The sequence below is a fragment of the Pygoscelis adeliae genome, unplaced genomic scaffold (assembly GCF_000699105.1).
Source record: "Pygoscelis adeliae isolate BGI_AS28 unplaced genomic scaffold, ASM69910v1 Scaffold120, whole genome shotgun sequence".
In the NCBI taxonomy this organism is placed as follows: domain Eukaryota; kingdom Metazoa; phylum Chordata; class Aves; order Sphenisciformes; family Spheniscidae; genus Pygoscelis; species Pygoscelis adeliae.
In genome coordinates, this window is record NW_008824032.1 from 7672905 (window position 1) to 7700190 (window position 27286).

The following is a 27286-nucleotide window of genomic DNA, read 5'->3' on the forward strand; positions in this document are numbered from 1 at the left end:
GAATTCCAGAAGTCTCTGAAGAGTAAAACGTAAAAGAGTCTTTTCAAAGTAGAGGAAATGGTAAATTGCTCTTAATTTGGTTTTAATGAAAGGAAGGAGGTTTCAGACAGTGGGATCTAAATTTTTCCATCAGTGGTGCTTGCCACAGACCTTTCTGACTTGTGGTTCATACAACTAATCCCCATTGTTTTTTGATAGCAGGTTAAAATAAGCATTTTGCAGTAGCAGGCATATATATAAAAATGTAATATGTACTGTAAAGATAATGCTAAGAAACCAACCAATGCTTTGTGCTTCCTTTTAGGAATGGGTGAATGGTTTGGACTAGTCTTTTCTGATTTTTAATGAAGACCTAAGGGTCTTGAGAATAGCCTAGATTTGGATATTCACAGATATTAGTAATTTCATTATCAAATTTTAGTTTTCCTGCTATAAATATCAAGTGCAGAAATAAGAAAGCTAGTGGAATCTGCCTTTTCTTACCCAAACTACTGCTCACTGAAACCATGGTACCCACCTGTGTGAGGAGATGTACTTTGCACTTTTTACTGATAGTCTCTTTAAACAAACTCTATCATGATGTTGTCCCTTTTAAGTTAGTTCTTTGTATGATGTCTGTGTGTGCACGGTTGTCAAAATGTGAGGTTTTTTTTTTATTTTTTAATTCCCACAGACAGTTTAGCTAATCAGTCAGGAGCCGTAATAATCTTCCTACACAACCATGTGTAGGCTGGCAAAATTGTTGTTCATTTCACCTAGATGTCTCAAAACCAAGAACTTTCAAGGTGTTCTTGAGCTTCTTAATGCATTCAGCATCAAATACCTATGGCTTGGTAGACTTTTGCATTTTGCTAGTGTGCTCTTAGGTTAAGATAGTATGGTGTGTACACAGTCACGAGTGTATATGGACTGTGTGTGATCAGGACAGGAGTTAAAAAAGAAAAAATGCATGTAACACTTCTATAGAAAGAATATCTCAAAATCACTTTTGGGGGTGCGTTTGTGGACAGAGATAAAATTTAGAATTCTCTTCTGGTTTTTTTTTTTTTAATTTCTGCAGAATTTGGTGATTCTTTCTTTTCTTTCTTTATTACTGCCTAATTCTGCATCTTTTGGTGTCTTCCTGAGGAGATGACAGCCCGCTCTTACCTCTGACATATCTGGGGAGAAGGGAGGTAAAGGATATGAGCCAGCTTCTCCCTGCTTATGAGAAAGATGTTTCACCCCCTTTCCCACCTCCCTGACGATAGCTCTCCTTTATCATACACCTCAGCTGAGGGTGGAGCAGAGCTGTTGAAGGCTTGTGTTATGTGAAGTCCTCAGCTTTCCTTTCCTTTCTCAGCCCTTCATGTCTTGGTTCCTGTGAAGAAAAATGACAGTGGGAATAATGAGACAAGTTTCCAGCTTGCTTTGCAGCTGCTAGAAGACAGCATAGGTTGTTGTCCAAGGACAGCAAGCAGCTCTTACGATCAAATTGGATCTCTTGACAAAGAGATGCCCCATTCTCTGAATTTTCTTTAGTTAATATCTCTCATGGGGAATTCTTAAAGCCTGAACAACTTTTCTCTCTACAGATTTCCTAAAAAGAGAGAAGAAATCTTTAAAAAGGACAGATTCTTAGCAGAGAACTATTTTGTTTTGGGTAGTTTACTTCTACATGTACATGGGCAGAAGGGGAACAGTCTAAACAGTCTTGCATTTCTTCTGCTGTGGCTTATCAGTCGCTTTATAAAAAGGTCTATTAAACAGATCCAAAATTCCACTCTAAAGAAGAATTCTTTAACACAGGTAGATGCCTTCCCTCCACCTTTATCTTCTGCTTGAGAAGAGAGAAACAGCTCGGGGTGCCTTTCTAGCAACTGTTAGTGAAATAACCAAGGAAATATTCAGATTTTTAGTCAAAATATTGAAGAATTTGAATATGGTCAAGACAGTTAATAGGCTTCCTGGCAAAGTCCAGGAAAAAGCAAGTAGCTGAATTCAAGGGATTTTTTTTTTTCAGCATGTTGTCATTTCATTCCCTACTGTACTTGAATAGAGGACACTTAGTAGGAGCATGTATGAGGGGCTAAAGACATTTCAACAGGGAAAGATTCTTCCTTATAATCCTGCCTCAGCAGAAGGAAGTATCAAAATAATTTATATTCTCTGATCTGCAAAGTTTTGGCTATTCTGGAAAAACTTACAATTCTTCTAGCCTTCTAACAGGAGAGAAATGTGTTCACACATTTCAGAACATGGAGGAGTATGTAATTTTGCTCTTAACTTTTTTTTCCTCCAAAATTTGTGGGAATGATGTCTTTCTTTTAATGCTATTCTAGTCTATATACCATTGTAATGGAAGACAGTACATGTAATTCAAGACAGAGAAGGGCAAGTTTGGCCTGAGGAGGACAAAACTCTTCCGTTCATAGGATTCTACTTCCCCAGGAAACTGAAGGCATTCGTAATATCTACGTGCAGAGAAGAAACTGTTTAGCAGGTTGCCTTTTGTGCTTTGCCAGCCCACCCAGAAAACTACACATTAACGTCTTGCTTCTTGCTTGGAATGATGATATATAGCTGAATTGTCTTGACAGGCTTTTGAGCTTGCAGCTCTAGGCAGTGAGAACCTCTCAACCTAGTGTTGCAATCATCCATCCGTCTCTAATCCTGAGTGTTATGCAGTCAAATAAAGCATAGTATCACTGGAACGATGCCCTGAAGAGGAGACCTGCCACAGTGTGTATCTTGATCGTTCCTGGTGTGAGCCATTGGTCTGTGAAACAGCATAGATCTGCTAGGGGGAACTCTTGGTGAGACTGGGCAGAGGTATCCACTAGGCACCTGAACCATTTATCACAGTTTGAATTAGCACAAGCAAATGATAAAATAAAAAATGCAAAGACAGCTGTCAGCCTGAGACTATTTAAATGGAATAAATTTGTAATTGTGGTTTAGTCTTCTAAGCTTTCCTGGTACACCTGTAAATTCAAAGGGTTAGGAATTAAATCAATTTAGTGATCAGATTCAATCCCACAGTATTATGGAAATTTCTGAAAGTAGAGTAAAAATTATGTTGAGTTTGCCCACATTTTAAATCTCTTGCTATGGTAGATTTTAATCTTCTTTTCTCTGCAGTATGATGTGAAGAACCGTCGCACCTTTCTGAAGCGCACCAAATATGAGAGCTTACACCTTGAGGATTTATTCGTGGGCAACAAAATTACTGTTTTTTCCCGTCATCTATCCTTAGTGGACTATGGGGATCAATATACAGCCCGCAAGCTGGGGAGCCGCAAAGAGAGGTAAGAATGCACGTTTTTCTGAAATCTTCCTTTGTGGTTGGGGTTTCAAAGTAGTTGTTCTTTGCTGGAAATGAGATAAGTTTTCTGTACTATGGGGAGAGGAGGAGATAGCTACAAGTCTGCGTGCAGTTTGAAGTGATCTGGCATACTCATAGCTGGAGAGAAGCGAAGCGGCCCCTGCTTGTGAGCAAACCCATGACTGCCATTGTTACCTGATAAATCTTCAAGGCCAGCTTCTCTGTGGTGTCAACTGCTGCCTCCTCTAGGTCTCTTGGGAGAGAAGAGGGGCAGGAGGAAAACAGGGGGTCCTGTTCAACTTTGTTACTCCCCCGGGGCAGGCAGCAGTAGGATTCTTGTGATTTGTGGATTCTCTCAGGGCAGAATTGATATGGTAACCCTGATGTGTGCTGGCCTGGAATCTTGTGAAACTAGCACCTGTCTCTCTGGGATCTGTGCAGAAGCCTAGTGCCTTACCAATCAGATCTACTCTGTGTTAGCAGTAGTAACTGAAAACAGTAGGAACAGGAGTGAGAGAGGCCCATTCCCATTCTCCATTGCTTTTCCCACTATGGAGGATTTTTTCTGAGAATTTTTTCAGCATCTCCTAAACTCTGTGTGCATGAGGACAGGAAGAATAGAGCGAGAATGTCAATGAAACCTATCGGCTTGTTTGTTAAGACAAATTTCATTTATAATGGATGAAGATAAGACTCATCATCTCTTTGGTTGAAAGACTCGTTTTGGAAAAGACTTTAAGAGCCCATCCAAGAACAAAAATATCAGGAGAGACAATAAAATGACAATACGATTAATTTACAAGGATTTTAAATCTGGTTTGACTGCAGTGCAGGTAGTCTCTGAATTTGCAAATTAATAAATTTTGATAATTTGCTCCAGCTTTTTTTGAAAAGAACACGGAATATTTTCTTAGGTATGATGTTCCAGTGAGCCCTATTTGCCTACGTTCTTGCTCCCTCCCACTAACTGGGCTTATTTTGAACTCTTTTTGGAGAGTTGCACATAACCAGACACACAGGAAGAGTTGCAAGTTTTAACACACATCTTTGTCTTAACCTCACAAAAACATTGCCATGGAAATGACTGCCATAATACATTTCCAGAAGGAGTTCTCCTGCTAATTTTTCTCCAAGCTGGGGTTGGGCATGGTGGAAGAGTAGCAAAGGAGGTGGAGAACACCAGAGGACGGCTTCTGTATATGTGGCTACTCTCTCTGTTCCTCAGTGGAGCCTTGGGTAGATTACATCTGTCTTGTTTATGGTTTTTATATCAATGTAACTTTTTATACTTGTGTATTTCCTGCTCTACCTAAACTAGCATAAGCCCTGGTGCTGATGCAGTTATACCAAGAAAAGGCAGCGTGTGATAAAATGACATTTTCTTCTTGTAAGGGAAGTTGCCGTCTATACAGCAAAACTATAGTTGTGTCAATGAAGTGGTCCTGGGAGGGGGTAAATTTTTGTCTGCTCTACAAAAGGAAGGAAGGGAATTTATGACATGTCAGCAGTTTGGAAAACATTTTAGGAATGTTGGCTGAAAGATAACATAGATATGCAAGTGGTGTTACATATTCAGAATAGCCCAAAGGAACATAGTGAAAGGTGTCTTAAACAGGCAAGGGGTCTTAAATCCAGTTTCTTCACAGAAGCTTTCACTGGGTAAACTGAGTCATATTAAAAGAGTCCTTGGGCAAAAGTTGCATATGAGGTATTTGTCTTTTTTGGCCCGTTCCTAGCAGGTTTTACAGCAGTAATTAGTTAACTAGATGTAGTAAGATTTCTGCAATATGTGATAATTCCTAAATAATCTGTAGTTGGAATTCTATTAATAATTTTAAGGATGTTGTATGAGGCAGAATGTTTCCCCATCTTTTTCTTGCCTTTGTGCTGTACAGGACTATCAACAGTTTAGTTCGACTTTGGAAATATGTTCTTTGGTCACTGAATATGTATGCAGACAGGCTCAGCAAAGGCCTTTGAGGGGGACTGAGGAATGTATATAAAAAATCTTGAATGTTTTGAATTAGGGACCTTTGTTTTTGTCCGTAAAGCAAGTGAATGCGATTCTAGGTACGTGAGGTACAAAACAGGTGTGTAAAAAGAGGCTAGACTTGCTCAGGCCCTTTCTGGAATTAGGCTAAAATTATTAAGACAGTTCTATGGAGTTTCAATTTCTACACCTACTTTTCTTAAGTCTTGGGTCAATTTTTAAATACAGCCATATTTGAGTGGTGTTCTTCCCTGCTCCCCTCCCAGTGTTATCATAAGGAAACCATCACAAACAGTGACTAAAATGGGTAAGTAAGCATGTGCTTACTTACAGTGTACCACATGAGGAATCACTGGCATGGGACAGGGACTTCTGTTTCTGTAGTCTTTCACTTGTGATCCTGGGTGGTTGTAACCTGAGGTAAACATTTGTCTGCCTAGTGCGTCCTGTCTAAGTAGACAAAAACTAGAGTCAGTTAATGTCACTGTTTTTGAAAATGGTGTTAGAAAGCTTGTGTCTCAACCAGAAGTATTTGAATTCTTTTTTGATTGAGATATGTTATTCTTAGGCTTCTAGTCATTGACATAATCAGTGTTTCTTCCCCTACAAAACATAAGCTACTGTACATGCAACAGTCCTATTATTAGAAATAAGCAGATCTTAAAAGCATAGTCACACCATGCTTTGTGCACCATTCTTTTGATCAGTTCCCATCTTCTATTGTTTCAGTACTCATTGCAGTACTGCTGCACAATCCCTCTGAAAATGTAAGCAAATGAGCTTAATTTTCATTCTTTCTCCTTTGTTCCCAGACATAAAACTGTTTCAAACTGTACTTTGCAGACTGCATCATGTCAAACCACAAGAAACATATTCCCAATTAAAACTAAAAATAGGACACATGAATCAAAATCCGATCTCAGAAACAGTCTTCAGCATCCTGAATTATACTTTTCTTACCCTGCATACCTCTGAGAAGCTCACACTGAAATGTTAAAGTTTATATATCCGTGTTGGGGAAAAGATGTTGTAAGAGTTGCTCATTGCAGTTTTTATTAATGTCTTCTAGGTAAATGGCTTCATAATGCAATATTCATTACATATTGGTAGGAATTACAGTTTTACTAGAAAGCTTGAAATTAGAAAAGTAAGGGACAATTTATTTCTAGCATTAGCAGTCTGTCTCAAATAGCCTGTGTAATAACATAGATTCACAAAAGTATTCCTCAAGGAAATGCAAACGGCACTGGAGATCTCATTCCAGTGGTTTGATCCTTACTGTTCGTGGTAAACAACAGAGTTGAGAACCTCTTATGCCAGGATGCAGGTCATGCATGCATTGTGTGACCAGGTGGGTACGAGTCATCGGTCAAGCATGCAGCTGCTCCCCCTCATGTGCCTCGGTGCACATGGCACACCCTGTCATGTGATAAATAATACCGCGAAATGAGGTGAAGCTGTGAAATCCTTGGAGAAGAGGGGAACAGGCTACAGGCCGTAGGCTGCACGGAGTATGCTGGCAAACTGTGTTGAATGTTGGCCAGAGGTCAGCCTTTCCTGATCTGAAGATAGGGCTAAACCAACTTTAGTTTGCACTGCAATGGACTCAAGCATAGGATTCGTTGACTAGTCTCATGCAGTTTCTGGCTACACCCTTAGTCCATCAGTCTTTTTGTGTCATATTTCCCAAAGGATCTGGGCCTAAGCTGGCCCATGTATACGAACTTCCTGATGCCTGAGAAAATCTCGCTTTGTTTCTGAGCTCTGAAGGTCATCTATGTCTCTCCCTTAATTTCCGATGAAATGTCACGTACGTTCAGATCTTCCTCTGTCCTAACACCTCCCTTCCTTTAGATTTGCTGTGAAATAGGTAGTCTGTCTGTTCCCAAAGCACCTGTCAATCTGCGGTCACTTAAGGTTCAAAGTAAATGTAGTGGAAGTTCATCCATCTCCTGTAACCTCAGCGTATTTGCCCTGGCTAGAATGTATTGCTGCTGACCTAAAGGCTGCTTTCCATGCTATGCTGGTATATAAAAAGAGAAAATTGCAATTATTTGCCTTTCACTTAGGGAAGTACTGCAATAAAAAAAAATAAATCTATCTTGGGTAGCCTTCATTATTGAACAGTGTAAAAGATGGAAAGAGCTCTTTAGGATTGTTAGAGACGTGGAGTTTCTGAGATGCGGGGTTGAATAAATCTGTTGATTTGTAAGCTGAGCACATTTGAAGCTGACTCACCTCAAGATGAATGCAAATAGAAAATGCCATTTTACAGACCTTCTTTTTGTGCTTGTTACTTTTAATTAATAATATGTTTAGTGCTGATGGTGTACTTGGTGCTATGCAAAGCACACTAATAAAACAGTCCTGGCCTTGGGGATGTACAGTATAAAAAGATAATTACCGAGAAGACAGGATGTACTTGGAAACAAAGATGTGGGGGAGAGTGTAGAGATTTTTTGGGTTGGTCTCCCTTAGAATGTAGCTGTCAGTCAGTATAAGAGACGTAATACCTCCTCTGCCAACCTTTTATTGTGTCTATTAACAGTGTCAGCTATTTGGCATGCAAATTGTATACCATGAAGTGTTTGTACTGTACCAAGCACAATAGGACCTTCTTCTCACTGAAGCCTCCAAATACTTTAAAAGTAATAATAAAACAATCGTTTCACATTGAGTTTTATGGAAGAGGCACATGTTTAAGTAGTATTTTAAATAGGGAATTTTAACAGCTTCATTTTTATGTACGTAATGATTAACATTAGGAAAAAAGTGAGCTGAGCAAGTGTAGGGAGACATTAACAAATCAGTTGTATTCTAACCCAGAGCCATGAGTGAGGAGCTGTAGAGATATACACTAGCTAAGGAAGAAGTGGTCAAATTGTTTGCTCTGAGAGTGAAGGGAGAAGCCAGTAAATAATGACTGCTGGTGGAACACTGTGGGCCAACTTGGGTTAGAAAGCCGAGGAAATTGTAACGTGCAAAGCTCGTTCTTATCAGAATAATGCCTTGCACAGGCATTCAAGAACAGCGTAGAAATTGATGAGACACTGGGACTAGGATGTTTGACTGTGGCAGAATTTCTCTCTTTGATGTGATGTTTTTTTGTCTGAATATGAACTCAACATGCACACCAAATGCTGTAAGGAAAGTAGTGTTGGCTGTATCTCTCTACTCTTTTTTTTTTTTTTTTTTTTTTCCCCCAGAACACTGGCTTTGATTAAACCTGATGCAATGCCCAAGATTGGAGAATTAATTGATATCATTATTAATGCAGGATTTACAATAACTAAGGCTAAAATGATGGTGCTTTCAAGGTAAGGAATTTTTAAGGTTAGCTCTATTGTATCTAAACATTATTTTTGCAGTTAAGAATGTTCTCTGAAGCTATCCTGTGTTGTTCCACACATCAAATTCATTCCAGTGAGTAATAGAGGGAAGACTCATCAGTTTCATAATCATGTAGGTTTCTGAAAGCATGTAGAGAATTAAGTTAAGTATTAAAAAGTTCTGTTCAAATGAGTATGGGTGATTAAATATGTAATTTAATCACCCATACATATTTACATTCATACAAAGTCTCTGTATGAATCCAAAGTGATTACCATAGCTTTAGCAATTCGGCAGTGTTTACTACTGAGATGTCTTTATGTCCTCACCTCACGGCTTCCTGATACAAACCATATTGCTGATTATAACAGTGTTGTCATTAAAGTAGTTGGTTTGTTTGCTCTCAGTAAATCCGTTGTCTTAATTTGTGCTCTCAGAACCCAAACTGGTTTGCTTTTTAATGATGAAGTCCCAGGCAAAGCAAGTGATCTTCTGATGCTGTTGCAGGGTTGCACAGATTTTACTCATGCATCTTCCTAATCCCCCCCCAACCTTCACTGTTCTCCACTTATCTCATTGAGCCACAAGATTTAAAAAAAGGCATGCTGCAGAGGAAAGAAAACATAATTAATTTACCCTAGAAGACTTCCCCGAAGTTACTGCACTATTTCTCCATTGCTGCTTTGCCAGACCTGTTCATATACAACGTGTCTTTGACAAGAAAAGCTATCTGTCTTACATAATACCACTTTCATGTGTTCTTATGGTTTCTGTGTGAGGTCAGGAACAATTTTCCCCTACCTCAAAACCTTTTTTGCTTTCTGAAATACTGATAAAACAACTATGTGGCTTTCTCCTCTTGTCTCTGCATTCACCTGCTGCAATGTTTGATGATACTGGCCCCAGATCCTCCCTCAAACAACTGCAGTTTGTGAGTTCAGTCAGGTTTCTAATGTTGATTCACAATTCACAGTGTCTTTCAAGCCAGCTTTTTTTGGCTTGCTCTCTTGCGATCTGAGAGATTTGATTCTAAAGTGTTGTGTTGGGTGGTTCTTTATTTCAGTGTCTGTCTGAGAACTCGAAGAACTGTTGAGCCAAGTCATGTGCTTTAGACTTGACTCATACTGAAGGGAAGAAACTTTAAGACTTGACCTTTTATTGCCTATTGCTATATAAAAATTTCTGCTTGTCTTGTGCTTATTAACAATTATTTTCAATTATACAAGATTGGGCTGTGATACTGGATATATTTAAAATGATGTTTTCAGTATTTGTGGTTTCTCTGCATACTATATACTCTGTTTCTTGGGACTGTGCCATTTTAAAATGATAGAACTGTGGCTTTGCCAAAGTCTTGTACCCTTAGATCTCCGCAGGCATGCTTGTTCAAACCAGCATCATCATCTACTGCTTTCTTTAAAGGGATTATTACTGACATTAGTCTGGCAATCACTGTTAAGTAGATTCATGCCTTCTGTAAAAATTGTAGCCAAGATATGAAAGTGAGGGCAGGCACCTGCTTTGATAGGTCAGCTCTCTAGTCTCTTCATTTAATCATATGTCAGTTCAGTCTATTATTCCCAGATGAACACTGTTTTCCATTCTTTAAAAGCAGAGAACTAATGAGAGGTGAAATGAAAAAGGAACTGTTATACAGCACAGCTGCAGTTTTATATTTATTGCAATAGGAATTCTTAACTGAGTAGTAGAGCTCAATTTGTTTCTGAAATATATCCCTCAAATATTTCTTTGCATTCAGAAATGATAATACTTAATCTGTTTGCATACCTTTTTCATATTTGCTTTCCAAAATTATTTGGTGAATTAGTTTCAGAAGAGGATTTTCTGGTGAAATAGTGAATTGTAAGCAAAAACTTTAGGCTGTTTGCAGAGTGTAGGTTTGAAGCTTGAGATTGCAAGAGTTCCTGTGACTAGCATAATTTTTAAATCATGTTACTGCCTTAGTTATGAAATGGAAGGAAAGCATATTAGCTGTATGGTCAATCAAAATCTTTTGAATTTTGAATGGCTCATACTTACACTGAACTGAAAGCAACAAACCAGGAATTATTCAGTTCCAATGAACAGGTGGTCATTTTGATAAAAAAGCTGGAGAAAGCTGTGACTGTTCAAATATTTGTCAAGGTTAGGAAAATTAAATTCTTCTTAGGTTCTTCTTGAGGTTATTTCTTTCCTCAGGCAATATTGGGCTTAAGTCTGGACTGCAAATGGGAGAGAGATGTGAAAAGTTCCATTGCAGATGACAGAATTGTGCCTTTGTTCATACTTGGAATCTGTTACTTGAAAAACATGCAGGTCATTTCTTTTAGTAAAGAGCGCTGCTCAAAGTGAGCAAAATCATGGAGAGCAGGAAAAAATCAGAAGATAGTTTGTGGTTTTCAGGGGGATTTATATAAATGTGTGTGTGTGTGTGTATATCTCTGTATCTATACATCTGTATCTATGTCTTTTTACTCTTCCAGAAAAGAAGCAGCTGATTTCTACGTAGACCATCAATCAAAACCTTTTTATAAGTAGGTATATCAATTTCACCTTGACAGGTATTAGGCTTTTTTATTGAACACACAGGATTAATTTACAATATTTGGTACTGCATGACCATGGGAAAATCAGAACGTGTCTTAGTTGAGTGGAGCCCTTTGTAAAGTATGCACCTTGTTCATCTTCCTCCAGGGACAGATCCTTATTTCAGCTATTCAGGGTTTTAACTCACACTCTTTACAGCCTGATGATATCAGGAGAATGTCTTTGGTCTCTCAGAAGTGAAAATGCTCCTAGCAAGGCGAAACTTCAAAGCCAAGAGAAGGAGCATCTTCAGGATCAGGGTGGAGCTTGCAGGTAATGAGAATTTGGGGGAAACACTTAACTGTGAGAATTGATTTAGTAGCAAGTACCCCAAATCATAGGTAACTGAAAGAATAGTGCATGGGCAGTTATTTACTGTACTGTTACCCTTAGACAAAACGTCAAACTTCCACGATGCTAGACTGCTCCACCTAACATGAAAAACTTTAGTCTTTCCATAACTGACCAGATTGATGCTTGTGACCCAGAGATTGTCATTTCTACTTTGCCTGAAAGTGCCAACAAACAACTTCTTTTCCTCCCTCTGGATTTGGCGGTCTGCCTCTTTTAGGAAGAGGATGCAGCTCTGCCTTGTGTTTTTCAGCCATGTTGGAACCTGAGTTCGCACTGACTTGGTCATAAGACCTGGTTTCAGTACTGTCATGAAGTGCTTGAGTATTAGGATCTGCCAGCTGCTCTCCTGCAACAGCAACTGATTTATTGTGCGTCCAAACGCAAGCCCTTCACAGAGACGTGGCCCCAGGCTATGTCTGACCATGTTGGAGATCAGAGGAAGATTTAGAATTGCCTTTTCTTTGCTGAGTTAGCCTGCTTGAATATGGTGATAAATAAGCAAGAATTTTGCCTGTAGTGTTATTTCAGAGATGTTTGTCTACCCTAATGGTAATTAGCTGAGGAGCTGTAGCCTTTGTCCACTGTGATGTGCCTGTCTCCCATCCTACAGTCCTATTGGCTACATCTTCTGTATAGGATTTTTCTCTAAATTAGAAACAAATAGTTATAAAGCATTACAAATCAAATAGAACAAGAATCTTCAAGGCAGTGAAATGCAAAATCTCTGACTCATTTATATTTAGCATTGTATTACTTGTCTTTAAATTCAGATTTAGTTTGCAAGTTCACTAGTCAATGTAAGTCTAGTGAATAGTAGGGAAGAATAGCAATTCTACTTGTTTGGAAAAGAATGTTTTTTGTATTAAAGAATCTAATTTTTAAAATGTATTTAATATTCAGGATTAGTCTGCACAGTAAGCAGTGTTGTAGAAATTGCTTTTTTCTTGGGTGTATGTATGTGTAAGCCGTTTAACTGTATCCTAAACAAGCAGTCTCTGACCAAAAGCACCTGGGTTCCAATAGCTTTTCCCTGTGTAATTTCTTTATGTTTATGTAACTTTTTATAGTTTTAATATTGTTCCTTTAGCAAAGAACTAGTAGGATTTCTCTTCTCTTCTTGCCCACTGAGCATTGCATAAATGATCATTAGGAAGCAGATGGTTGGAGAAGCATACACATCCACAATTATAATTGTGGAAAGCTCTTTTTTTAAGAAAGTAGTACAAAAAGCATTGAGTCAACTTTCTCCTTTGGTTCTGTCCAGACTACACAGTGAAAAGGCAGGCTTGTTGGTATGCATGTTTTGTAAAGATATAGAATCATAGTTATGGTGTTTTGTTTAGTTTTTAAATAGAATGTTTGGGTTTCCAATTTTGGGTGGTTGTTTTCCGTGTAAATGAGGTGGTCAGGACAGGAGGCAGGCTGCTCCTGACAATCTCTTCTCCTTACTCAGATTCATCCCATTAAAATCAGTTGACATCTGCTTATGCCAGGATGTGATAACTCACTTCGTGGTTCAGTCCCCTCTCCCCCACAGACTTTCCAAATCTTGCTTCTCCCTTCTCTCCCACTTCGGATTTTGTATGGGCAAAATCCACGGGAGAGATTGATGGGGCAGTGGAGCAATCCATCCTGACAGCAGTGCTGAAGTTGTGTCAGTGGGGAACACACAGAGGTCATGTGTGAGAATCCTGAAATCCTGCTGAGCAGAAGAGACATGCTTAGGAATCGTTCCTGTCAGACAAACGGTTAGCAGGGTCTGTTTTGCTGTTGCCAGTACTGATCTTTTAAAAATTCTTTTGAAATCTAACATATTACACAGTAGCTTGAGTGAGTTTGTATTGTCTGGTTCTTTTTCTACAACCATAATACGAAGGGAATGTCTGCACATGACCTAATCCAACCTCCTCCTCAAAGCAGAGCCAACTTCAAAGTTAGATCAGGTTGCTCAAGGCCTCGTCGAGTTGCATTCTGAGCATCTCCACTGGATCATATGTTTTTGTTGGTTTTAATTTGTAGTGTGGATCACCATGTACTGTTTCCATTTTGCAGTGAGCTTCTCCAGTTTATAACAAGTGGTCCCATTGTTGCTATGGAAATCTTAGGAGATGATGCAGTTTGTAAATGGAAAACATTACTGGGGCCAGCAAACTCTGCGGTGGCTCAGACTGATGCACCAGACAGCATTAGAGCGAACTTTGGACATGATGGCCTAAGAAATGCAGCTCATGGCCCAGATTCGGTTGCTTCAGCTGCTCAAGTAAGTTTTTGACTGTTTGTTGACTGAGGTTTATTTTTACTTTATCTGGTAACGGCTGGGTCAGGAATTCCTCATTTTTTTCCCCACTTGCATTCAGAACTAGTTTAGATATTCTTCATGGATCCTTTTTAGCATGGAAAAATAAACTGCCTGAAAACAGAAATCTTGTTTCTTTCTGTCACGAAGGGGAACTGTGGGCACTTTGATCAGGAGAGCATGCCTGGTCATTTTTAATGTCTTCTGTACATCACAAACATTGAGTTAATTGCATAGTCTGTGTAATCTACCTATAGCCTACCAATGTTGGTCATAAAAAGAAAAGGATTAAACAATTAAATCCTTTTGTGCCCTGCTGTGTTTCGCTTATCTGTTCTCCTCCACAGTCCTCGCTAGTCCTCTGCCTGCAGCCTACTTTCCTCTGCTGTTATTGTTCAGAATGAATAATTATGAAAACAGGCCACTTTGTAGTGCTTTGTGTTTTGAGAGGTAGTACAGTGGGCTTGGCTTTGAGGAGTTTGGTTCTCTTTTGCTTTGTTTGCAGTGTGTCTTTCCTTAGTGCTAAGAAAAAAACCCTGGGACTGAGTGATAGGTATTACCAGCATTTCTACAGAATTGAGGTGACTCTTTGTGGGTGTTGTTATGGGGTAGATATGCTGATAAATGGTGGGAAGAATAAGGTTTACCTCATGATTGATTGGTGTTGTGCTGTGGTATATTAGCTCTAGACCAGCAGGGAAAAGATACCAGTTGTTGCTTCCTTGATCCTAGTCTTTCCGCTATTTAAATTGGAACAGCTGCAATAGCACAGCTGGAGAGAGACGTGCCCCGGAATACCTAATAAGCTGCCAAGTACTGTAGGCTAGAAGATATACGTAGAGACTATCCTGGTGGTGAGGACAGAGCTCGTCAGCCTCTTCTTCTGGTTGGCTGTTAGACTGCATGGCATAGCAAGCTAACTGCAAAGTGAAGGCGGTTTTCTGCTGGTCAAGCACTCATCTCACGTATCTGCACTGTGCCTGGGCTGCTGGATCCTCTCCGTGTGCCTCTGGTTTTGACAAGAAATCATATGCTGGACCTGAAGTACTTTTTCTGCTGGCAGACTTGATGAAGATGGTACAGAGTCAGAAAGAGTTTGGATGAAATTGATCTTTTCTGATGAAGGGGAATTACAGTCAGAAAAATCTTTGTAGTTCTGGTTAAACAGCTAGATGTCTTCGTAGATAAGGGTGAAAGTTTCTCTTTGTTCCTGTGTACTGCCATGACAACTGTGCCAGCTTTTGAACTGAGAGTGTAGGAAAGAGTATCTATTAGCATAAAATTTTTATTAGAAGCATAAGTATGTGCTTTGGCTTAAGTTTGTTGTTCTTTTTGCGTTTCATTATTTTTGAAACGCTGTTTGAAGGCCCCATTCATCTGCAGCGTTTTTATGACTGTGGGATTATTTTGCTGAATTTTTTCAGATGTGTGTATTGTTGTGGTGTTACTGATACCAACCTTCAATAAATCAACCAAAATTGTGAATTTAATACCCCTGTGCCTATTTTAATTTAGTAGGCCCAGTATTATATGGCTGTATAGCAGTTGCCATGGAACCTAGTTGGCTGCACCTTGCAGAAGCTTTGCTGAAAAGAAAGAAATATAAGATAAAGGGACCTAAACAAACTCTTCTGAAGGAAAACTGAAGTCTCAGCCACATTTAATGAATGTATTGTAAACTGAACAGTTAGAATGAAAGACTGCATTGTTCTTTTGGGGGCTAAATGGCAAGTGAAAGTATGCCTCTAGTATACTCTAAGCTGGTGTCTCTATGCAGGCCAAATTTTGGAATTTCTTTAGATCAGGAATAAAGGGAAAGGAAAAGAATTTTCTTTTTAAGGCTTCACTTGGTTATAGTTTGGCATTTCATTATCCTAGTCCTTCAGCCTTATTTAGTTACTTTCCTTTTATGACTTTTAATGGATAAAACAAAGTGTTAAATATTGTAAATATTTTGCTGCCTTTTCCTGGATGCTTCTTTTAGAGTAAACATTAGTTAACAGAGTGGGACAAGGTCTTTGAAGCATGCAGCATTTTATCAGTAGAAGGATGTAGGAAATGAACCCTTTTGTCTCAGATATGCCCACTTAAAATGTGGGTTATTTGCTAGGAGAAAAACAAAAACCATTTTCCCTTCTATGGAAAGATCCATTAGTTTGAATTCTCTAATTGTTCAAGTAAGGATTACAGGAATCGTCAGAGTGCCATGAGCTAAAGACTGGGGATATTCCGTCTGAATTGAGCTAATAAATTAAATGAGACAATTCCAGGAAATGGCCTTTAGCACTGCTACTGTTACACAGGAAAAAATCAGATAGATTTGGTAGTAGTATTTCCAGGATATTATTATTTCCCTTAAATAGAAATTTATCAATTCTTTTACTGAATTTGACCAATAGGTCTGAAATGAAATCTGTGTTTGGAGCATTTGACTAATGTTAATTGGCAGATTGTGTAACATATGTGAATAAATGGTATGGAAAACGTGTGAAGCTGGCAGTGAACAATGAAAAAATATCACTGAGGAAAGAAACCTGGCTGTCAAGCTTACTCCAGTATGGTCTAAGACCCAAGCTATATGATACTTGAGTAGTGATGGTGGGAAGAAAGGAAGTGATTGGAGGCAAAGAGGTTCTTTTGATTCATCCCAGAAATCAGAGCAATTGAGTTCATCAGCTTCAATTCAGTAAGATTTAAAAAAAAAAAAGGAGTCAATAAGGCATGAGGAGTGAGTCAACAATTTTAGAGAAAGTTTAGTTGTTTAAGACAAAGGGAAAAATTGTAAACAAATGAGATGGAGGTCAATTTTCTATATGGAGAGAAAACATAGTGAAAAATGGATGGTAGTTGCATTTTTGCTCATAAAGTGGAAAAGATGATGTGAAAAGAGGGAAGATAAAATATGTGTATATGGGAGTGGATTTGGGAAAGATACTGAGGAAAGAGAGAGAGAATTCAGAAAGCTGGGAATACCTCTACCAAATGATTGTGGCAGCAGCATTTTGAATGCTCTGAATGGAAATGGATTGTGTTGCAGAAGTGAAAAGAAAGACATTGCAAGAAATATTCAAATCTTGCTTTTATGATTGTAGCAATGGTGCCAGAGAGGGAAAGATATATTTGAGAGACTATTATAGGGAAAAAGCATTTGTAGCACAAACATCTATAATTAAGGTTTATCTTCTGTGATTATGGATACTTCAGATGTTGTTAACGATAAAAGCTGATGTATGCAGCTAGATCAATCTAAAATGTATTCAATTACAATTGTTTTCAGGAGCTGGAGTTGTTCTTTCCCTCCAGTGGAGGTCGTGGACCAGTCAACAGTGCAAAATTCACAAACTGTACTTGTTGCATTATTAAGCCTCACGCAGTTAATGAAGGTAAGCAATGCAGATAGTGGAGGTGAAAGCAATGTGTGCTTCATTGTATCCATGATCATTCCTGTGCCCTTTTTGGGAGAATCAGACTGCAAGAGCACAGGGTATATTTCATAGTACATGCGAAAGTATACAGATACGTTGTCTTTCATACACCTTTAGTATTTCTGCAGTTCAGTTCCATGAGGAGTGGCTCGTGTGCTTTCCATGTGGATACTTGTTAATTTCAGAATAAGAAGAGAGAGGTGAAAAACAGAAGGATAAAAATATACATGAGGTTTGATGAATCTTACTGTGACAGCTTACCATGTCCTTGCTCCTGTCTGCCCACCACACTCATCTGCTGGAGGTTAGCATACTCACAGCAGAGTGAAAAATAAGAAGGGAGAGGTGAAAAAAAGAAGGATAAAAATATACATGAGGTTTAGATGAATCTTACTGTGACAGCTTACCACGTCCTTGCTCCTGTCTGCCCACCATCTGCTGGAGGTTAGCATACTCACAGCAGAGTGAAAGCAGGACACCTGGCCATATTGCAGGGCCTTCCACTCACCCAGTAACACATTGCATTAAAACTACTCGCAAAGGGAGATTTGTGCTGATATGAATCTTGTTCTGCTAAATGCAGTGGGGATGGAAAGTAGAGGACTCGTTTACTCTAGGAAAGTGAGCCAAAGACCTAAAGCATTTGTTGGACTTCATGAAGCTTTCTGTGCTGGAGAATGCCCTGTGAGCTCCCCACATGAGTATTGGAAATGTTTAATGCCCAACTGTTACCACGCAAAAATAATCTCACTTTCGTGTCCTGTACTTAGATACAGGAGCATGTGTAGGAGCAGTGAGTGCAGTAAAATATTTTGGCTCTGGCACTGCAACAGTATTTTTGAGTGCAGAATAAACATTGCCATGTGAAAGCATTGAGATTTTTCTTAGTAGGATGCAAAGCACACTGCAACATTTTAATCACTTCTCTGTGGATAGCTAAAATGGAAACAGCAGAAGTGGCCGTAGCAGTTTCCAGGCCTTTCACACCTCAAGTGGGATGTCTGGAGAGCTTGCTGAAAAAAAATGGCTTTCACAAGAAAGAGTCTCACACTCACTGCTGATAATATGCCTGTTATCTCTTTGAGGCCTTGCATGGTATCTGCTACCGATAAGTCTGCCATGCAGCAAAGACAGAGTGATGTTTCTTTTACAGAAACATGGGCAGCAGCTGGGACTATGATCTTACCTAGCTAAATGTTTGCAGAGGACAAACTTTTCCGTGGCAGGATTGTTAGGGTCCTTAATTTGATTGTGAAAATAGCAAAGTGGATGGCTTGGGCTGTGCTTTCGTATACTTAAGATATAATTTCTATTACATATGGGGCCTCAGACTCTCTCTTAGTGACCTCAGGTTGTCCCTTCCTACTTTTAATCTTCTTCATTTCTGTAGATTTCAGTGTGCCCTGTCTGTTACTTTCTTTCTTTTTTCTTGAACCTCAGAATTTTTCTGAATCACCAAAGGACAAATTCTGGCCCTGTTTGCACTCCCCTCTGGGAGTGTGAGTGTCTGGAAGAGGTGGGGGTGGTGAGAGAGAGAAAGAGGTAGGGGTACAGATAAACAGAAAATGTAAGTGCACACCCAGCTTTGCAATGTGAGTGCTAGAAAGACTGGACTAAAGTTGAGTTTAATATCCGCAATATAGTCCTTTCTCTCACACCACAGAGGGCTGGAAAGGCAGACCACAGCTGCCAAACAGCAACTAAAATTTGAAAGACAAAGCATACCTTGTGTGAGCATTCTTCGTCCATACAGCTTTGATTACTACCCTCAAGAGAATGAAGAAATCAAAACTGAATTTTCTTTTCTAAGTCAGCAAAGTGTTTTATCAATTTTAAATTAATATCAAGAATGATAGAATTCAGGGACTGGCTATGCTTTTACCCTACGAAGCTCTGTTGTTCCTGCCTGTTTTCTCCAATGTTACTTTGAATGTTTCAAAAGCCACAGGTGCTGCATCTCTTAAAGACTTTATGAGACTGAGGAGGTCTTGCAAAACTTCCTAGAAGTCTGGCTTCTGACAGGGAGTTAGGGAAGGGAGGAGTCACTGTGGCTGGGTGGTGGCCTCCCTCTTTGGCTGAGAGCGCTGGTGTGGCTTCATATTGCAGCTGGACTAGTTCCAACTCTCCAACATCAGCCCAATGGGCCAGGAGTGTCGCAGGGGAGAGGATTTGGCTTTCTTAGCCTGTCCTCTTCTGTCTTCCTTATTCTTTCTCGTATTCTTCAACAGCCTATTTTTGTGAGTAACATCAAAAATATCACTGAGTGGCATCTCTTTTGGTACACTTGGTCTTCTTATAAAGCACTTTGCATCGTCACGGTTGGAAGAACCATGCACAACAGAGTAGAGAGCTGTGCGCTAGCTTTGCAACAGTTTTTGGAAGTCTTAATTCTGAAATTACTCTCTTATGATTAAACTACCTGTTTTAAAGTTGAAGGAACATAGCCTTTGCCTCCTATAGATTTTAAAACTTTTAAAGTTTTGAGCATGCTATGTGGCAGTGGCAGGTTGTCTCTATGGAAATGCCACCATTCTTCCTTCCCTGTGCAGACTGTTTTGGAGTCAGGGAATAGCATGCTGAAAGGGTTTGGGGAGACCAAACAATCTGCTAAGGAGAACTCCCAGCTGCCTGTCTGAAACAGGCAGACAAGAAGGGAGAAGCCCAGCTTTAGGGATTAGAGAGCAGAGACATGGCAGTGGAGCAGGCTGGCCCCATGGATTGTGCATCTGTAGGCAAAATGTTTGAGAAAGGAAGCGCTGACCTATTTGGGCTCAGCGATCCGCGACAGAGCGGGGAGGCCCTGCTCATCTCATCTCCCTTTTAACGGCTGTTAGCAGCTGTGTTCAGTGATACCCAGGATGTTCTGGTTATACCAGCAACATCTCCTGTATATCAGTTGAAGCAGGTGCTATAGCAACTAGTGAGCTGCCCTTTTGGCAAAATTGCATGTAGGAGACTGCGTGGTCTTAAAAATAAGCACCTTGCTTACCCCCAGCAACAATGCTTCTAGCTGTGGCTGTACACCCTGCTGTTTCTGGTGGGGAGAATGTAAGTGGAAACACAGCAGCTGGAGAAGAAAGGAAATCCTGTGTGGCCATCAATGTGAAAAGGTGGTTTGGCAGAGGCATGGAAAGGAATTTATGTGGGTCGAAGCAGCAGAGCCTCTTATGCATTGCAAATTTGATTTGTGCTCCACAAATTTTCAGTATAGAGTATCTAAAAATAAACCTTTTTGCCATTTCCTATGCGCTGCTGAGGCTTTGAACTTGATTATCTAATTACCATGAATATAATCTGTTCATTATACATTTACAATTACGTGAAGTTTCACTTACATACTTGAGCTTATACAGAGCTTTAGTCCTTTTTTCTGCAGAAACATTTGACTGAATTCATGATTTGAATTTTGCTTTCCTGTCCTTTTTCCCAGTGTTTCTTTTTCCTCCAGAGTCCGCTGCATAACTAATTCTTAGAAGGAAAAATCGTCTATTTTTCCATCCTGGAAGATGGTTTGCTTTAACCACAGCTGTAAGCTAGGAGGCTTTTCAGCAAGCTTACCTTGCTGTCAAAAGGCTGGATCTAGTCTCTAGCTTACACTGGTTAATTCTCGGACAGAGTCCTTTCTTAGAAACTGACTTTGATTACCGTAGAGGGTTTATAGGGTTCCTATTCGGTGACAAAGCAGTGGAAAATCACTGTTGGTTTTATCTCTGGCCTTGGTGACCCTCTCCTGACGGGCATACAGAAACTTCTGTTGCTAGGTAGCCGCAGCAGCGCAGCCCAACCACCTGTAGCAGGACCTGGCGTAGAGCTCACGCAAGTGAGTGTAAGTCCTGTAAGCAGGAGTCCCAAAAGTGTCTGCCAGGCTGCAGAGGAACCCTGGGGCCTGATAAAGGGTGTCAGGGGAGTTATGCGAAGTTTAACTTCAGCTGTCAAGGGTGGTGGTAATGCTGGAGGGGTGGTATCGCTGGCCCTCTAGGAACATGTATCATACACGCCTCTTAAAGAACTAAGGCAATAGCTGTTTTGTCAGTCTGGTGTCTTCTGTGGAGGATCAGAGATGGGAAAACAACTGGGAAGGCCATTAAAGGCAGTGTAGCCCAGTGCTCTGGACTAGACAGCTTTAGCTCATTCCCTAGCAGCTCCTCCCGGTGGAGATGAAGCACTTCCCTGGCTGGCTGGAAAGTTGGCAGTGGTGAGGTGGTTGTATTTTAACTCTGAAGAGGGCTTGCAAGAGCAGTCCAATTCCTCTTTATTGGGAGCTGGAAGAATGCAAAAGCAACCTGATGCTACTCCATACAGACTTGTTCTGACCAGGGGTGTGTCGGGGAGACACGATGTGGTTTGACACCTCTAGAATCTGCCACGCTTTTCAGTGTCTTTTAGCTTCCTCCTTCTCTTCTCCTGAGACCAGTTTTCAGTTGAGGAGGATGGTAACTAGTAAGCACAGCTCCTCAGTGTGTTGATTAGGGGTAGGGCTTAATTGTTTAATAATTGGAGAGTTTTAGTGTGGATCTGTAACCCGCTTGCTTCTTGTGCTTGGAGCTTCTGATACAAGGTCACAGTTGCAATCATTTAGACGTTCTCTTTTTGTAATTCCTCTCATGTTATTATATCTGGAGGTATTAGCAGTAGTGCTCAGAAGCCAAAACTGTAAATACACCAAAATGGATGAACTTCAGTTTAATGCCCTGAGAAGAGTTATGACTCGACTGTTTTGTTGGCAGAAATAGCACCTTGTAGATCACTGGGTGGGATTAACTTTAATGTATTTATGTGTAACGGTTTAGTCATGTTTGCTGTAGGAATTAGAATTTGGTATTTCACGACTGGTTTAAAGTTTCTTTAATGTGGCTTTTACTTAATTCCTTTGAAAAATGAGCAGGGAAGAAAATTATGAAAGTAGTGACGATGAGGCTATGAAGGCTGAGGTCAGAAGTTTGTTGTATTTCACATTTTGTACTTAGGTTACAGCACGGAGCTTGAGAGGTGAAAACCTGCCCTCCTTTTCTGCACTCCCAAGCTGCGACATGGGTTCTCATAAAGTTAGAGTTAGAGTTAGAGTTTTGTCAAAAACAAATTTGGGGCTAATTTGAACAGAACTGTGCCACAAACTTGAAAAGCAAAACCACTAATCAGGACTTCATTGGACCTAATGCAAACTGGAAGGCCTGCCTAGAGGTAAGGAAGCCTCTATGGTCTTGAGGGCTCCTAGATGTGAGACTGGCTATCCAGACAGGTTTGTTCTCCTAGTATGTGTTAAGCTTGAGATTTTGTTCTAACATTGCTGGTAAGTTAAACGTTTGTCCCTCTTTCGTAATAAAAAAAAAAAATAGTAAGTTCCAGTGCTGTCTTCCACATTTTTCTTCAACTAAAATTTATGTTTCATAGAAAACACAAGGAGCAGGAGTGGGTTCTTCCCAAGTGGAAGAGATATTCTGGGGAAATGTGGTTTTAGACCACATTTGAGTGGATGATAAAGCTTAGAGAGCGCTCCTATCTTAACTTAATACCTACTGGACTGCTTTAGAAATTCATAGGCCTTTATATTGATCAACAAAATGCTGCATGACAGGTAACCACATGATTCGTGTTTCCTTATTTATGCGAAGACTTAGAAAAACTTTATTTGAGAGAGTAGTTCCTCGTTCCAGAGGCAAACCTAACTTTGAAAAAAGAATACCAAAGGTAGTAGTTCCGTCTCAAGCAGGTACAGAAACAGTATTTACTTAAGTAGGATCTCAAATGAAGTTACTTTACAAGAGAGTGGGGAGAGAAGGACTAAAATCCAGCATTTTAGTAGATTATATGTTTGACTGCAAACAACTGAAGAGCTCTTCCTGACACCCAATATACTTGTTGCTCTTTGAAAGAGAGAAGGCATCACTGTGAAAATGTCCAACTGACCTCTGTAGTGTGCTAAGTATAGTTACATGTATGTAATTAGGAAAGGAAATAAGCTGGCAAAGAAAAAGAGGATGGGATAGAAGAGGTGCAAACCTGTCATTCTCAGGAGTAGGTATCTATATCATTGTTTTTTATCACGATGATTTGTATTCATTAGATAAGATTTTTAAAAATTATAAACAAACTCTGGAAATTTTTTTGTTCTACCCTGGGTTTTTAGACATAAGTTTGAGTAACTCATTATTTTGATTTTCAGGAAGCTTAGAAGTAGAACAAGGTTTTTCAGAAAGCTGTTTTCTCATACTTGAGAAAAAATGAGTAAAGCAATTTTCTCATAAGTAATCTGAAAGTATACCTTCTGTCTGTGATAAATATTCATAATAGAAAGGTGAAGTGCAGATGCTGTGGACTCACCTCATTCTAGGCAGAACTTTTCTTTGTATCTTGTCTACAAGGTTGAGTACAAAGGGGCATCAGTGATAGCCTCGATACACTTAACAATTAGAAGTCTGGAAGGAGCTATTTGAAGATAGAATCTGGAAATGGAAAAAAAGTGGGATGAACACAAATCTTTGCAGATGCTTCGAAGAACTACAGTGGATTGTTTGAGAGGTGACCTCTGGATAGTCCCACATGCAATATGGCAATCTTAGTGCTGCAATCATGGGAAAGCTACCTAGTAAAGCACTATGCTTTCAGATGCAGGCGTGTTTTTGCAGACAGATTTGCCCAGGCAGAAGACATATTTATGCAAAATTAAATGCACTTTGTTTCGTATGTTTTCCTTGAATATATTATATATGTAGGGTGTTGAAGCATTTGGTGGTGTCTGGTGGTGCTGTTTTTTTTTTGTTCGGTTGGTTGGTTTTGTTCTCTTTAGAGAAGCTAGGAAAGTGATTAAGATAAAAGCAACCTTTACCACTTTATCACCGTTTTTTAGAAAAAAAATTAGCTTCCACAAGAACGGTAGCCCATCCACTTCCATCTGTGTTTTAAATTCTTTTCTGTAGTTGTAATGATGGATATTCCTTGCTTGGGTTGTTTGTTTTTGAGACAGATTTGCCCAGGCAGAAGACATATTTATGCAAAATTAAATGCACTTTGTTTCTTATGTTTTCCTTGAATATATTACATATGTAGGGTGTTGAAGCATTTGGTGGTGTCTGTGGTGCTGTTTTTTTTTTGTTCGGTTGGTTGGTTTTGTTCTCTTTAGAGAAGCTAGGAAAGTGATTAAGATAAAAGCAACCTTTACCACTTTATCACCGTTTTTTAGAAAAAAAATTAGCTTCCACAAGAATGGTAGCCCATCCACTTCCATCTGTGTTTTAAATTCTTTTCTGTAGTTGTAATGATGGATATTCCTTGCTTGGGTTGTTTGTTTTTGAAACCAAGCCTATGTTGTTTCTTGATTATTTCCTGCATAAAGTTTTAGCAGCTTGGCATTGGCTTCTCAACTTAGACTGACTTTGGATTTCAGTGGCTAGTGGGGAAGTGACATTTATTTTTTCAAAGTATGAAAAATATATTTTACATTTGAATTGATTAAGGTAGAGGGGGAGGTGACCTGAGTCTGGAAATCCTTTCTGACAGTTTGAGACTGGAAGGAAGAGGAGGAGGTATACTTCAGGGAAAAAAAACAGATCAAATGGCACAGCCAATCCTTACTGAAGCTTATAAGTATCCTCCTACTACTGGAAAGAGAGTGTTTCCCGGTTGTGTTCAGTAAACTTATATTAGTGGTGCTCCTGTTGCTGAAAATCATCTCTGTGCAGGGATGATGGTGTTAACATAAAAAAAAAGACATTAGGAATGAGTGTTTTATTACTGCATTTTGGGATTTTTATTCTTAAAGGGTTAGAGAAAAGTTAATTCTAAGACTGGTCTGGGGAATTTCAGGCTAATGAAATTTCTTTCATACCAAGGAAACTGATGAATCAAGAGTCTATAATTTCATTTAAACCACTTAGATAGTGATGATATGATGGACATTTACCAGCATGTCTTTTTTGAAGGAAAATATGCTTCGCTGATCTCTGAATTCTCTAAGTATGCTTTCCATAAAGGAAGGTAAAACAGAGCCAGATAGTCTAGTTCACTTGAATATTAGTGCCTTCGTCAAAGTCCCTTGCTGTTAGGAAACCAAAATTTTCCTTTATTGAAGTAATTCGTATGTTTAGGTCTGTGCAGCATAGGCATCTGCATAGCTTTAAATGTTTTCCTGAACATTGGACTGGACATGAGCACATCAAATTAGAAGGGCTTTACAAGTGAAATCTTGTCACCCATCCTTGGGCCTGTTCTTGTCAATATTGTCATTAATGACTCGGATGGGGAAGGACAGAGCACGCTTGCAGTGTTTGCAGATGGTACCAAGTGCCTGCTACAGTTTTGGAGGATGCGATTAGAATTCAGAACGTTCCTGATGAACTGCAGAAATGAATCAATGTGAAGAGGATGAAACTGAATGTAAACAACTGCATAGCACTACCGTGGAGGAGGGAAAATAAATGCACAAATACAAAATAGAGAAGAACTGGCAGGGTGTCAGTGAAAAGTCTGTAGAGAAACGGTTGGAATAGTGGTATATCGTAAGCACAATCAGTGTTCACAATGTTGGACATGCTTTGTTTAGGTTTTTTTTCAGTAACTAGTTCTGCTCAGTGCTGGTGAGAACCCAGCTTGTGTACCATGTCCAGTTTCTGGGCACTCTGTTTCAAAAATAACATAATCAACTGAGAGCAAAAAGAATAAGAGATTTAGCCAATGAAAAGTTGATGAAAACTTGACGGGTTTCATTTATTTAACCTGAGATGGAAAAGACGGGGATATACAGCTTTCTATACGTAAATTTGGAAAATATGTGCAGATTTACTGATTTAGATGAAAGAAGATTTAATCTAATCATGAAGGAAAACTTCAAAGTATATCACTGGCCTGATATCTGGGGATGTAATGGAACCTTTGTTACCAGAAGTTTTTGAGAACACTTTAGAAAAATTAAAAAAATGCAGCCACGCATAGTCTAACTTCACTGTAGCTTGGAGCAAAAGATAAATATCTTGAAGTCTCTTCTCCTACTGCCCTTTTCAAATTACAGCATAAGGAGAAAGGCAAGGCATTGGGTCTGAAAAGAGCCAAGACACAGAATGTAGGAAAATGTGATAGTCTTTTGCGAAGTCAAAAATAAATGACAGAGCTTACAGTATGTTTACTATTGACCTAGGACAGGGAGTTGGCAAACCTTCCACAGGAAGTGGAATATAAAATTAGTAAAGGCTGGAACAGATTATAGGGGATCTCCTGAGGGTTTTAACCTCCAGACTTAAGTTAATTGACAGTGCAGTAGTAGATGAAAATTATTGTTTATAATCATGGACTAATGCATACTACAAGGCATAATTTTAACCATTTCCTCTGTGTAACTGTAACCGTTCATGAAAAGTCCCATGCACAGTGTCAGTAGGGATAACCAGAAAAAAGAAAGAAGTATTAGTAAGTGTAGAAATGTTTTGAATTATAATACTGAATGCCATCATATAATCCAAGATAATGAACAACTGCAAAGAAAGAAGTAAAAAGAAAAACAAACCGGATATTGCTTTTTATGCTTTCTCTTAGCACAAGAACAATGAAAGACACAAACCTAAGCCTTTCTGGTTTTTTGTAAACATACAGCCATCAGTTTGAGTTCAGCATAACTGTTGCAGAGGTATTGATCTTTCCTTCTTAATCTTTCTTTCTTCCTCAAATTCCCTTCTCAAATGGCACACACTGCACAGCCAAATATCTGGATACTTTCTGTAGCCTGGCTGTGATCTTTGACTTGAATTTCTGTATGGGTTTTTGTATCTGAATTTTAAGTGTGATTCTTCCCATCTGTTCCCATGCAAGAACTCCCAGAACTGGGTTTTTTCCTACAGTTTTTCATCATTTTGTGTCTTAATGTCCTGTCTGGCATTCACAAGTGTGGTCTTGCCTTGTTCATAGTGGTTCAGAAAGTTGCAGCTGTGATTAAGCCTTTGAACGTTCCACCCCCTTTGAATCTGCCCGTTGGTTCCCATTCTCAGTCGCTCAACCGTTTTGGTTTCAAGGTG

At 39.4% G+C, this 27286-nt stretch overlaps 1 protein-coding gene across 1 annotated transcript in view; it reads left to right on the forward strand.

Annotated features, from left to right (window-relative positions):
- NME7 (NME/NM23 family member 7) overlaps positions 1-27286 on the forward strand; it is a 74451-nt gene that overhangs the window by 713 nt on the left and 46452 nt on the right. Inside the window, exons 3-7 of the mRNA XM_009330587.1 lie at positions 3121-3287; positions 8501-8611; positions 11108-11158; positions 13617-13824; positions 17138-17243. Of these exons, the coding sequence (XP_009328862.1) occupies positions 3121-3287; positions 8501-8611; positions 11108-11158; positions 13617-13824; positions 17138-17243 (643 nt within the window). The remainder of the gene's footprint in view (positions 1-3120; positions 3288-8500; positions 8612-11107; positions 11159-13616; positions 13825-17137; positions 17244-27286) is intronic.